Genomic DNA, 14,361 nt, shown 5'->3' with positions numbered 1-14,361 from the left:
TATTGTAACCGGCATTACGATTATGTGTAAACATTTGGTTCATTGTAACCGGCATTACGATCATCAACATGTACTCTCAAAAAAGCACGAACACATAAATTGTAAGAAGAATAACAAATCAATGAACAATTGTTACAATTCATTTCATTTCCTCGATCAAAACTTTGCTCTTGGATTCTACTTTATCCTCTCTTTTGACAGAACTTTTACTGCCTCCACATTCTATGCATGATATTTTTTCTGCCCTTAGGAGGGCTGCTGCAGAGGACCAGACTTCTCCAGGCTGTTCATGCACCCAACACATTATGAAATAAATTTTCCTCTCAGCAGGCTTCAGCTTGTTCTTCATTTCTACCTTTCTTGACTTTTTCGTCTTCTCTAATTTTAGCTCCCTCTCTCCCCCCTGAATCATCCTCTGGAGATCACAAAGTGCACAGATTAAAGCAGAACTTCCCAGCGAGACTAGGCTTATCGTATCATCAAGAACAGTCAATCCAAGCTGTAACCCACCCATGTCTTTGTACGAGCTGCAGGTTTGCTCCAAGCAGTAAGACAGAACCTCCTGCACACTTTCAGGCTGTCCACCTTGCCCCAAGACAGAGGACACACTCAAAACCATCATTGCTGATCCTATCGCATCTGATTGCCAATCTCCATTGTAGAGACGAAGCGTCAAACAGTAGCTTAATATAATGTCGACCAGGTGAACAACTAGAAGGGGAGACGGCTCTGTAGAACTAAGCTTGCTGATTGGAGGTAGTGGGGCCTCAGGACCAGGTGGAATTTCACTTGATTGGTTACTTTCTAGATCATCTTCAGGTGGTGCTGATGAATCATGCCAAGCAAGAGGTTGGACAAGTTGAGTTCCTTGCTTGCTGAGAGAAATCGTTCTGGCAGAAGGCTTCAGCCACCAAGGATCCCATGGCTCAATCATTCTGCTCAGTTCTCCAGATGCCACGGCTCTTAAAAACCGCTTCTTCTCATCTGCAGATAAATCATCAAAATTGACTTCACCACCTGCATAGAGTGAAAAGGAACAACTCATATCAGCTTCAGGGTATAGCTTGGAATCCATCCATCACCAGACTCCACAAGATGTAATCAATCTTCGCACTCCAACTACAACCTACGGAGTGCTGCAATCTGTTTATGTGCCACATACAATTAGAACTGACTGATAGGAGAACAAACTGAAAGGAAACATTTTGTGAAATCTAGTGAAATCTAGTGAAAGTTATCGTGGAGCATACCAGACAAAATCTTTTGCATTGTCTCCTCAGATAGTGTTGATTCTGTTGAACCTGCCACAGTGCATTTTGAGCAGTGAGCTGATCATTGTATCTCATATATTCCAACACCAGTACAAATATATTCTTAAGAATTACAGGACATTCCACATAAGTAAAAAGGTAATAACAAAAGCTTCTATTTGTACAAACCCTCTAACAATGATAACAGATACATAAGGAACAAAACCAACAAGATTTGATACAAGTATTAATCAAAGAAAAGATTAACAATGAACTAAATAACAACATACCATCTTCATCCATGCTATCCATTTCCTCTTCTGAATGGAATCGCTTCAAAATATCCACCATTTTCCTTTTAGTTTCATCATCAGATTGCATCCGCCGCATCTCTTCAACCACATTATCTCTCATGAAGGATTCAGTACAACGTCGACTATGAGACTATACAGCAAAAGAGAACCATGGAAAGATTTTCAACATATGAACATAAACATAATATACTAATTCCCTTAGCGCTTGAGAAAGATAAGGACCACTAGGAAGACATTCAAATTATAATTGATCTTTTATGTCTCACTTTTTCCCTGACAAATATATGGAAGAAAAACTTTAAAACACAAAGCACCAGGCTGCTAAACAATGGTAAAATATCTCATAGTTGAAGCAGAGTTGCTTATGTCTGACTAATATCAACCTTGTACAGGATGCATATAATTATGAACATGCTGTAGTAATCCATAACTATAAACAATTACGGATATCAAAAGGCATAATACAAAACTAGTAAATTTGAGAAAAATGATAAATCAAGCTTTTGACTTTCAAATTTGATCCTTCACCTACCCTTATGATTTGCCTGTTCGTCAACAACATAACATTCGTTAAAATCTGGTACTCCTAGAATAAGATTCTGCCTACCTGATAGCACTTAAGGGAACAATATCGCGAATTACATCGAGGGCAAGTATACTGCGAAAATTGCTTCTGACACCTGCACAATGGAGGGGAAAATATCAAACTAACACGAAGAGAAGAGAATTCATCAATTTAAACCAACATAACAAGTAAAACAAAGACCAAAGACACTGCAATTGTCAAAAAGTAGGATTTTACATAACTACGATTTCTTAACATTTTACACTATTCGTCTTTCAAGCAATAAACAGCCTCTGCTTATAAAGGTACAACAATTGACAACATGCTCCAGTTAAATGAATTTCAGAAAATCAAAATTGCATTAACATTTTGGCAACAGTGATGTTAAATCAACGAGCATAAAAGCATCTATTCGTCTTTCAAGCAATAAACAGTCTACTTATAAACGCATAGCATGCTCCAGTTACATGAATTTCGGAAAACCAAAATTGCACTAACACATTGACAACAGTGATCTTAAAATCAACGAACATAAAAGCAACCAAACTGAGCATCAAATTTAATTACAAAATAAACAACTTTAGCATGATTAAACTAAAAATCACCCCTTTCAACAAATAAAATAAAATAAAATCACCAAAAGAAGAAAAATGAAGCTCGAGATTTATAGAAAAACATACACGTGGCAGATTATTCGAGAAGGAGGATTCAATGAGGACGAACTCGAAGGTTTGTCAGAGGTTAGGATTGGCTCAGCCATCTTCAATCAATCTAAACAAAGTGCTTCCGAGGTTACTTTTGGATTTATAATTCAAATGTTTCAGATATTAGGGTTTCAATTTAAAAAAGTCAATTAACAAACTCTGAGAGTCTTGAGTTAAGTTGAAGAATTTGAGCGTCGGACGACAGAGGCCACCGGCACTGGGATTGTCGTCTTGGAGAAGAACGTTCTAGCTTCTACTTTCTACAGCTACAGGCCTACAGCGCGGCAAATTTCAATTTGGGCTTTGGACTGCTACAATTCTGAAATTGGGCCAGGCCCATATTCACCCAATTGATTAAGCTAATTGTCTCGCCACGTACAAATAGAATGCTGGTGGGGCCTTACAAGAAAGTCAGAAACCAATCCACCACGGACTTTATGTCTGTTTCCTGAAAACGTTTTCGCGCGGCAATGCAAAATATCTGGACCGTTGGTCTCCAAGCTTCTTCTTGTCAATATAATTCTTTGCTAATCTGATTGATACTTCTGCTTCTCCCGGAAAACTCGTTAACAGAAAGCATAGCTCTGAGCGCATGAGTTTCATTATATCTCAAAACGGAAAATTTAGCGTAATCAAATCACCTGGTAATTATATTATCTCTTCCATTTATTACCTTCTCCGTTTAGCTGCCGAGAAACCTTCTAGAAAGTGTGCTTGACATATTATGATCTCTTAGAATGTTTATAAATCAGTTAAGCCATTGGTTTCAGTTAAGAAAATTCTGATGCTGCTGCAAAGATGATGTTTTTGAATATTTTTCATCAACAAATAGATACTTGAGCTTTTGACATTGAGTTGATAAGATTTTCTACTTTAAAAACTTATTGCTATTAGATTTTAATTTGGAAGTCTTTTATGTCAAATGCAGGTACGTGGCACATGAAGCATCATCATACATAAAATTGAATATCTTCATATTGCGTTGAGTGTTGAGAATGAGCAGGTTATCATTGATAGCTGGAAACTGTGGAGGAGCAAATGGAGGCGGTGATTGGATTTGGGGTCAAAATCTTATTTTGGCAAGCACTTTTTCTAGCCATTTTCGTAGAACCTCATTTAGACGGTTGAACGGGCATTGGTCAAACGGATTGGAAGGGTCCAGAGTTGGAAGAGGAGACAGGTTTCCTGTTCTGCAAAGAGTAAGAAGGGGAAGAAGCATAATTACCCAACTGACCAGATGATATGAATACAAATATCTCCAGTGGACACTTGACTTACCTATCTTACTTCAAGCCTCAAGAGGAGAAACTGAAACCTGTGACTCTTCCATTTGAGAGGCCTTTGGTTGATATGGAGAAGAAGATTACTGAAGTGAGCCTGTCTTGAATCCTAAACTCAGACTTTGAAGACTCTTTCTATATTTTCGGTTTCGTTCAATCAATCTTGTGCAGGTACGTCAAATGGCTGATGATGCTGGTCTTGATTTTAGTGACCAAACTGGAGCTCTGGAAATCAAATACCAGCAGGTATATTTCATTTCCATATCAATGGATGTTATTACAGAATTTTGCTTTTACACTTGTTGCTGTTGGAGCTGCTGTTCTCATTCATTGGATTGGTAAATTACCTGATTAATGCCCTCTCTTAATCAGTCACATTATGCACTCAACATAATGTCGCTAAAGATTTCTATTCAGACCTTGACATTGATATTCAGGCCTTGAAGGATTTGTATGCACACTTGACACCCATTCAACGCCGAAGCATTGCTCGACATCCGAACAGACCAACTTCTCTTGATCACGTATTAGATATCACAGAGAAGGTAGTTGATTACTAGAATCACTGCTTATAACTATTTGTTCTTACACGGTGGAAAGTACTATTTCTCACTCTGTTTTCTTCATCTTATAATGGGTGGAACTCCATGGAGATCCTGTGGACTACAGTGATTTCGCAATTGCAACTGGTATTGGAAGAATGGATGGTAAGAGCTACACGTTTATTGGTCATCAGAAAGGCAGGAACACGAAGGAAAACATTTTTCGCAACTTTGCCATGCCAACTCCTCATGGGTATGTTTAAGGATCTTTCTTTGAATATGCATAATCTTTGAGCATTTTTGTTGAGCATTATGCATGAAATTGTCCTTTCTTTTTTTTTTCTTTTTTTTTTCCTTCTGAATAGAACGTGAAAAAATATAACAGAGATGTGTGACATGTGTCCCTCATATTTCCTATTCCAAACTCCTGCTAAAATCCATTCCCAGCACTAGCAATGTTTGCTCTGTCTGCCATCAGCTATGGGAAGGCCCTGCACATGATAAAATATGCTGATCATAATGGGTTTCCTATCATTACATTTGTTGACACTCCTGGGGCCTTTGCTGATCTCAAATCTGAGGAACTTGGTCAAGTGCCTATGCTGTCTTCATGCATTGCATGTTGTATCATCTGTGATGCACATTATTCATGCAATTTATATATCTCAAACATTTGATGCTTTATGTTTTGTGATTTATGGTGCAATGTCAATGTTTACCATCATAAGCTTCAGCTTCTCTTTTGTTTGAGTAAAATTATCATAAGCTTTGTCGAGAAACGTCTTAACATAAACATTTGTTGATCACTAGTCAGCAATTTTTATTTTTCTTCTTTTAGAAAATAGCTTTTTTCGTTTAAAAAAAAAAAGGGAAAAAGGCAACTTCAAAAATAAAGATTGGCCTTGGGATAAATTTTTATTTTTATTTTTTCTCCTATCCTTTTCAAAAAGAGAAAAATAATGGAACCGGCGGCATTAGATTTTCTCGGGTCCTACAACCGTCCTCGAAAATCACTCAATAATGATCCATACCCGTTTCTGGCCCTTTTGTAAAAGAGAATTTTATTCTTCTCACCCAAATCTTTTAACAATTGTATCTATATCCTTCAAAATCTTGGAAACTCAGCTGGACCTTCAGACTTTACTTGAGTGGTTATACATCTCCCCAGCTCTGCAACTTCATTTTTATATTTTATTTTTTGAAAGGTAGGAAAGTGAGCAAAGGCAAATCAATTTTTTAAATTTCTTACCTTACTTTTGACTTAAATAAGATGAACAATTAAATCAAATTACTCCTTAAAGTTTCAAGAACCTCCAGAAGGCAATAATAACTTCAATTGAACATAACAAGTTTTATTTAAATCATACATCTCCAAGTTTTGCCACTTTAATCACATATAATAAGGTTTTATTTAAGTTTAAGAATTATTTCTTTACGTCGATGTGATAATGAGTTATAACTGTTTTGCATTTAACGATTTAAAATAGATGGCGTATAATCATTATTTTGAAAAGATTTTCTTTCTAGACACCTAAAGTTAATAATTATTAGTAACTTTAAATCTTCTAACACAAATTTTAATCTCATCAATTAAACCAAATTAACATCCATTCATTATAAATTGACTAATAAAAACTTGCTATGCTCAATTTATAATGTTTTTATGAATAATTGTTAGGGTGAATACACGTTTAGTCTATATATTATGAGATTAGTGTTTTTTTTTGTTTTTATATTTTTAAAAGTACCTCAAAACATCAATGCATTTTAATTATTGACACACCTGCCGCTAGTTGTTTTTTTCTTTTGGTTTGCTTTTACAATGTTAGCCTCTTACAATAATGTTTCTTCTTTTTTACATTAATAAAAAAATTAAATTATCATTTTAACCTCAAAAAATAAAATAAAAGCAAAAAGAATATATTTTATTTTTTGTGGAAGCTCACATATGTCCAAAAAGATATTGTAAAAAAATTAAATTTCCAATCTTTTTGGACATTAATAAAAAAGAACATATTAACTACTCAACATAGTGTTATCCAAAAATTAATATATATTATTTTTGTTTCTATTTTATTTTTTAGGATTAAATTAATAATTTAATATTTTTATTAATGTCCACAAAATTTATTATAAGAGGGTAATATTGTAAAAATAAGTCAAAATGAATAAAAAAATAATAGTAGGGATGTTAATAATTCAACGGCAGAGATATTTTAAAATATTTTTTGAAAATATATGAACTAAATAAACACCAATCTCAAAATATAAAGACTGAATAAGCTTTTACTTGTATGTAAAATAATATCGAATGATGATATGGGATATTATAAGAATAAATGAATTCCATCACCATCACACGTTAGCTCGTATCATTGACACATAAAATTATTCCATATAAAATGTTTGCTTTAATCTTTAATCATGGGGTCGTGAGTATTATTTTAGTGTTTTATGTGGTAAGAGATATCCTTTTGCCAATCTAATTAATCAAAGCATCAAACTTTTACTTAATTTATTTATTGTATTCAATCAAAAATTTCACTTGATTTATTTACAAAGTTCAATCTAAATTTCAATAAATTTTTAATTAAAAATATGTACCTTTTTTTTTTCTAACCATGCACCAAATAAATTTTTCTATGCAATTGTTTCAAAAATAGAACAAAAATATAATCAATTATAGCATCTTAATGTAAATTGTCTATGCATCACTTAGGACTAAGCGAAAGACATGATAATTAAATAAGAGGCATTTATTAAATTCCTTACGAAAAATTGACATTAAGAGAAAAATGATAAAAGTTTTCTCTAAACCTTGCGAAATAGCAATGGTCTTGGATTAGAAAAACAATAATATGAGTGCTTCGGATTCATCGGGTTCCTATAGCAACACATGCTTTTGAAAAACGATCCAAAGATTATTTCACAAATAAAGATTACTAAATTTGAAAGAAAAAGAAGTTCAACGAACATGAAATGATTTATTATTATTATTATTATTATTATTGTTAAAAAATTTAAAATAAATATAATGTTCAGCAATGAGTAATTGATGCCTTCAACAATAAATATTAATCAAAATTTCCACTACAAAATTGGTTGTCCAGTATAACAAAATGACCCAATTTCCCTATTTTTTGACGGTAAGTTAAAATAATAATAATTAATAAAATACTCACACGTAAAAGCAGAGAAAAGTCGGTGGCTTTGTATCAATAATAGAACGAAAGGGGCCATTTAAGCAAATTAACGATTCATCGAGAAACGATTGACGCCCTAAGGACGGTGTGAGTTGTTGTTGGTCATTTTTGGAGTTTCAACCAAGCGCAAAACAGATCGATCAAATCGAAAAATAAAGCCATGAATCGACTTGCTCCTTCACTCTCCTCCACCTAAAGAAAGAAAAATAAAATTCAAAAATTGTAAAAGAAAAAGAAAAAAGAAAATCGAGAGACCAAATCGTTTCATTTCAGTCACTTGCCCGTTCAAAAAAGCCACACCATTTTTCGAGATTCGCCCCCAGATCCGTACATAAACGGCTTCCGATTTTCTCCAATTTTACGATCTCGCCCTGTAACAACGAAACCCTAGCTCTTTACCTGTCAATACACACTTTTTTTTTCCCTATTTTGGCCACTTTTAAGGCTTTCATTCGTCAACCCAACCCTAGAATTGGCTTTTATTGCTGGTTTTGTATCGAATAGTTTTGTAGTTAGGGTTTTTTTCCTGTTTGTTTAGTGGTGATGAATAATAGTAGAGGGAGGTATCCACCGGGGATCGGCAGCGGCCGCGGCGGCGTTAACGCGTCTAACCCTAGCTTTCAGTCGAGCCGCCCTCAGCAACAGTACGTGCAGCGGAATTTTCTTCAGAACCATTACCACAACCAGCAATTTCAGCAGCAGCAGCAACAACAACAACAGCAGCAGTGGCTACGGCGGAACAATTTTCCTGGCGCTGATTCCTCCATTGTTGATGAGGTCGAGAAGACCGTACAGTCCGAAGCTGCCGTCGACCCGAGGTCTGTCTTCGTGTTACATTCATATAAAATTGTTTGAGAAGATGCATGTCTAGGTCGTTCATGCTTCATGAGATAGTTGATTTTTTCATGGGAAATAAATATCATAATGATATATTCAATGTGTTATAATGTCTTGCTAGGTTTTGTATGCATATGTATAATTTTTGTAATTTTTTTTATTTCAAAGGTAATCTAAATGTTTCTTTTCTCATACTAGTTCCCAAGATTGGAAGGCACGGCTAAAGATACCACCCGCTGATACACGCTACAGAACTGAGGTATGCCTATCATTGATACTTGTTTATGGTAGTGTGATTGATCTTTTGCATTATTTTGTCCACAAGTGTTGTTGTATTAGAAGAATTTGATGGGCCTTGCTTTGTGCAAGGTTCCTTTTAATTTTCTACCTTTTGTTCTGGATTGGCACATGAGGGATTTTCACTGTTGTGAATAACCATTAAAACATGGATGAGCGACTGATTGCAATTCGGGTTCTAAATGCTTATATTGGTTAGGGGATTTTGACTGTTGTGGTTATCAGTATGCACAGATGGACGAGTATTGATTGCAACTTATTTTTGAAAAAGATCAATTCATTATGATGATTTCACATTGTCGCCACATGATGCTGTCTGTATGTTACAAGTTTGACTTTAAGAAACTACATTATCAAGTCTCTTTATCAGTTATCTTTACATTGATCTTAAAAACAGTACCTGAGATATGGCCTTGCTTTTTATCACTCTTTTGATTAATGAACTTATCGTAGTAATCAAGTTACATGCATAGCCAAAAGGATGTGGTGGAATACATCACCTCACCCCTCGTTCCCAGTTTTCTTGGGTGCTCGAGAGGGGGTCAATATGCTGAACGCGCTACCACTGATTTAGGGGATTTTTCGCGCTACCACTGATGTAGGGGATTTATTTATTTTGTCTTTATTATTACTATTCTTTTAGTTGACACTAAATGTGATTGTATTGGTACACGTCCTTTCTTGCACGCATAAATGGATTGTTTTATATGGGTGAGAGAAATCATTACTGCATTAAATGGTGTTATACAACCCATGCGGCTGGCCTGGATATACATAAACTATTAATGAATGAGAGAACCTTTTATATTCATGGAAATTCAAGGAGCTGTTTTACTCAATGCTTGTTTGAAAATATTCTTAAAAGTCTGGTAATTTTGTCTCTTCTTGTTTTCAGTTAGTTCGACTGCTTAATTTATCATAAGATGCTGCCATTTTTTATAACATTTTATTTGACCCCACTTCTTGTTTGCTTCCCAGGATGTTACGGCCACAAAAGGAAATGAATTTGAGGACTATTTTCTTAAACGTGAGCTACTTATGGGAATATTTGAAAAAGGGTTTGAAAGGCCATCACCTATTCAGGAAGAAAGTATTCCTATTGCTTTAACGGGTAGCGATATTCTTGCCAGAGCTAAGAATGGTACCGGGAAGACAGCTGCCTTCTGCATTCCAGCATTGGAAAAGATTGACCAAGATAACAATGTGATTCAAGGTTTGGTTTCTGACATGGCTTATTTTATAGTTTTGGCAATTGTGGGCCTGGTCAAATAATAATGGCTATTTTGATGTTTAAGTTTAATGACATTAGAATAACCCCTTTTTTATCATATCTACTGAAGTACTTTTCCAATCAAGAGAACATTGTAGGTACATCAATTGCTTTCGATATTTTGCAGCAGTTAATATAGATTGGGAAACATGGGTTAATGAGGAAACATACTGCATAAGTGCAGGCATTTGGGCCATAAATAGAATTTATATTATTTCTTACTTTGAAAGTGGAGGGACTTTATCCCTCTCAACACGTTTCTGGAGCCCAACAATTAGTAACTACTTGTGCTGATTTTTATGTTGGCACTAAGTTTCAAGTTGGTTGTATTCCTAGTTATCTGTCCTCGCTCAAAGTTGTTATAGCACAATTTCTTCTACATCATTCAGATTGTAATCAGCAATGATCAGCACTTGTTCCGTCCCATTTTGTTTACTTTATTTGATACTTTCTTGGTGCAGTTGTTATCCTTGTTCCAACAAGAGAGTTGGCTCTTCAGACATCCCAAGTCTGTAAGGAGCTGGGGAAGCATTTGAATATTCAAGTCATGGTTACCACTGGTGGAACCAGTCTTAAGGATGATATTATGCGTTTGTATCAACCTGTTCATTTGCTTGTTGGAACTCCTGGAAGAATACTAGATCTTTCTAAGAAGGGTGTTTGCATTTTGAAAGATTGTTCAATGCTTGTTATGGATGAGGTAAATGCTTGAAATTTCAATGCAGTGTACATATGGGTGTAACTAAATCCGGCCCAATTTGATGATAATTTGTTCTCCTTTTTGCACTTACATAGAAAACTGGACAACCGTTATAGAGAAGGAGAGAATGATATTATCATTTTCTGGGGGCATTTTAGTGGTCCTATGGTTCTTTCTTTTGCAATTCTCCAATAGATTCAGCCAATATTTTTAATGCTACTGAGAATAAATTCATGAAATATATACTTTTTTCCACTCTTTAGCTGCTATTAAATTCCTTAACAGTATTGGCACCCCTTTCCTGGGTACATACCATTAAATTCATTGAAAGTAATGGCATCCCTTCCGCAGGTACATCTACATTCCATATTTTAGTGGTGAGGTCTGGGTTTGAGTTGTGATGAAATTATGAGGATTGAGTATAATTCTTCGCGCTTATGTAACTGTTGCTATATAAGCTCTGCTCTGCTTTGATTTTATCCGCATCAAGAATCTGATGTTACATGCATTTTCTTTCAGGCTGATAAGCTTTTGTCACCAGAGTTCCAACCTTCAGTAGAGCAGCTTATTCGTTTTCTTCCTGCAAATCGTCAAATTTTAATGTTTTCAGCTACTTTCCCTGTTACCGTCAAGGACTTTAAAGATAAATACCTACAAAAACCATATGTTATTAATCTGATGGATGAGCTTACTCTCAAGGGAATTACCCAATACTATGCTTTTGTTGAAGAAAGGCAGAAAGTCCACTGCCTCAACACACTTTTCTCTAAGGTTTGATCTCATTTTAATTGTTATTCATATTTCCTCTTTTTTGTGGTATCATTATGATATTTAATTGGATACCATATTGGGTGAATTTTCAGTTGCAAATTAATCAATCTATCATTTTCTGCAATTCGGTGAATCGGGTTGAACTCCTTGCCAAGAAAATTACAGAACTTGGGTACTCTTGTTTTTATATCCATGCAAAGATGCTGCAAGACCATCGCAACAGAGTATTTCATGACTTCCGCAATGGTGCATGCAGGAATCTTGTTTGTACTGGTATGTTAATTTCATGACTTCCTCCTGTAAAATGTAGGAAATAGGAAAAATAAGATTTAATAGGAAAATAATTTTGATGTTGATTTCTTTTTTGAGATGCTTAAGGGTGTATGGTTTCCCAAAACTATTTGAAGTTTGTTTCTGTAGATTTTGCACCTGTTTAACTTTGAAAGAGCTTGAGGTATGCCATTTGATATTTTTAAAGCTTGAATTTTAGAAATTTAATCTTTTAACATGTAAATGGTTTAGCAGTAGCTTCTGATGGTGAAGAGTGAATGGCAATTGAAATTTGAAAGTTTGGTCATGACGAAGTATCTCTGCTGGGTGGAAAATAAGCTTGGTTGCTTGTAAGATAGTTAATTTAACTTATTGAATGTGTTTTATTAGATTCTAATGATGATCAATACTTGATGCAGACCTATTTACGAGGGGTATAGACATTCAAGCAGTGAATGTTGTCATTAACTTTGATTTTCCTAAGAACTCGGAGACATATCTGCACAGAGTATGTTGGATACAGTTATCTTTCTCTCTCTCATTGCCAAATTTGCAGTTTATGTGTTCAATGCTTATGTATATTTGTTTCACGGACAGGTTGGTCGATCTGGAAGGTTTGGACACCTTGGATTAGCTGTGAATTTGATTACTTACGAGGACCGCTTCAACTTGTATACTCCTTTGCTCTTCCTTATAGTCTTTATTTGCCATATGTTGTGTGCTTGTGCTATATTGTCATTCTTATTTATCTGTGAGGTTAAGCAAGCTTGTACTTGTACTCTTACTGATTCGATACCATCTTTACCCAAACAGGTATAGGATTGAGCAAGAACTCGGGACTGAAATTAAGCAGATACCTCCGCATATTGATCAGGCAATTTACTGCAGGTGATTTATGGCCGGTATCTTGCTATATAGCCAATGGTGGTAGCAATGGTGAGTGTTAACAAATGATAATCTACAGCATTTGTTTTTGTGTAAAGTTATTGTATTGAACATAATAGTGTATATGCTTGTCTTCAGATTATTGGTTTTTTGACGTGATTGAATCTCCAGAATGATATTTTTGCAGAAACTTTTGATATCAGTCTTTTCGTGTGTGTGATGCATGCTTTCTGAGAAGCAAATTGTTCAAGAACATCTTTATTTAGATGTTATTGAAGTGTCAATAGAACAATTTTCATACCCGCATTTAACTCTTATGGCAGTGGGAAGTATTTTAGTGCAACTTACATGTGGCGAAAACTGTTTCAATTTGGAACTTTTTTAACTTTGTAGAGTTTACATAATTATTAATTTAATAAATTTGATCAGAAGAGAAGGATAGAAGTTCTGTTACCACAATGTTTTACTTGCCTTTGGCTTTTCGGTTTTAGCTCTAATACAGTATGTGACCTAATAGAAATTAACAAGAAATTTGTATGCAATTTTATATTTTGACTATGCTAATGATGTGTTAATCTGATGATGTATGCTAATTGATATTTTTTAGGATTCCTGAGGCTGTTGATTCAAGGCACTTGGCTCTGCAGCTGAGGAAGCATTTTATGAACTGGTTATGTGTGTTGGTGGAAGACTTGCAGCTGGTGCTGTGCGATTAACCCTGGATCCTTTTTCTCTCTTGGTTTCTGGATTTTCATAGTTCTAAATATTTATCAGGATTGTAGAAGAGTTTTAGAACGGTTTATAAATCCCAGATAGAAGCTGGGTCCAGTTCACAGCTGCGTTTGCTTTCATGGATGGACTGGTTTGGTACTTGTATGCCCATGTTCTAGTATGATTTACTGCTGAATTTGGAGGTTGTACTTTGCAAAAAATTCGCCTTTTTTCTTTTGAACATCTTTAAAATTCCTTGGTGCATTTTCTTAGTTCACTCTCGCAAGAACAATAAAAATAAAGGAGTCCAACTGCACTCTGTTTGAGCAACTGTGATTACTCGTGTTCTGGCTCCGAGGTCTTGGCTACCACCTTATTTTTCCTGGTAGCGACAGATTCAAGACAATTAGTCTGGTAAGAGATGCAAAGCTATCTACAGCAATGCAGTCTTGTGGTGATCCATGGTAAATGAAGCATTTAATTACATAATTGCCGTCTTGTCTTGTGGAATTAGTGTTGTGAGGCATGCTGTGTGTGTTTTTATTTTTATTTTTAATTTATTTTTCCAAAAGTGCTGCGGTAATAAGTCTTGCCTTCCTTATCATAGCTTGAGTTTAAAACTACTGTGAAATGTGACTCTCACGTTCAAAACTTGGATCTTACGTTTATTGGGTTCTTATGAATGGAGAAAATCATGGATTCTAATGGGTTCTGGTTCTGAGCCGGCTGAAGACATTCACTTTCAAGTAAATGAGTTGGTCT

The 14,361-nt window shown here is 35.2% G+C and overlaps 2 protein-coding genes across 3 annotated transcripts; one reads left to right on the top strand and one right to left on the bottom strand.

Annotated features, from left to right (window-relative positions):
• Nucleotides 1-69: 69 nt before the first annotated feature.
• LOC102613129 (uncharacterized) lies at nt 70-3,104 on the bottom strand. Of its 2 annotated transcripts, XM_025092506.2 has the most exons (6): nt 2,992-3,104; nt 2,810-2,900; nt 2,172-2,244; nt 1,541-1,694; nt 1,251-1,301; nt 70-1,017 (listed from the first exon to the last, which is right to left on the bottom strand). In XM_025092506.2, the coding sequence occupies exons 2-6, from the start codon at nt 2,887-2,889 to the stop codon at nt 140-142; spliced, it is 1,236 nt and encodes a 411-aa protein (XP_024948274.1). In that variant the 5' UTR covers nt 2,890-2,900; nt 2,992-3,104; the 3' UTR covers nt 70-139. The 2 variants fall into 2 exon arrangements, with proteins under 2 accessions (XP_024948274.1, XP_024948273.1); XM_025092505.2 differs by having other exon boundaries at nt 2,810-3,073.
• Nucleotides 3,105-7,906: 4,802 nt separating this feature from the next.
• Nucleotides 7,907-13,842, top strand: LOC127901135 (DEAD-box ATP-dependent RNA helicase 8). The gene is made up of 10 exons (XM_052437536.1): nt 7,907-8,676; nt 8,894-8,954; nt 9,971-10,205; nt 10,724-10,962; nt 11,482-11,733; nt 11,826-12,006; nt 12,423-12,511; nt 12,601-12,674; nt 12,817-12,939; nt 13,496-13,842. The coding sequence occupies exons 1-9, from the start codon at nt 8,402-8,404 to the stop codon at nt 12,893-12,895; spliced, it is 1,485 nt and encodes a 494-aa protein (XP_052293496.1). The 5' UTR covers nt 7,907-8,401; the 3' UTR covers nt 12,896-12,939; nt 13,496-13,842.
• Nucleotides 13,843-14,361: the final 519 nt, after the last annotated feature.

This window comes from Citrus sinensis, chromosome 3 (genome assembly GCF_022201045.2).
Source record: "Citrus sinensis cultivar Valencia sweet orange chromosome 3, DVS_A1.0, whole genome shotgun sequence".
NCBI lineage: Eukaryota > Viridiplantae > Streptophyta > Magnoliopsida > Sapindales > Rutaceae > Citrus > Citrus sinensis.
The sequence above is the reverse complement of the archived record's forward strand: the minus strand, read 5'-3'. Positions and strand labels throughout refer to the sequence as shown.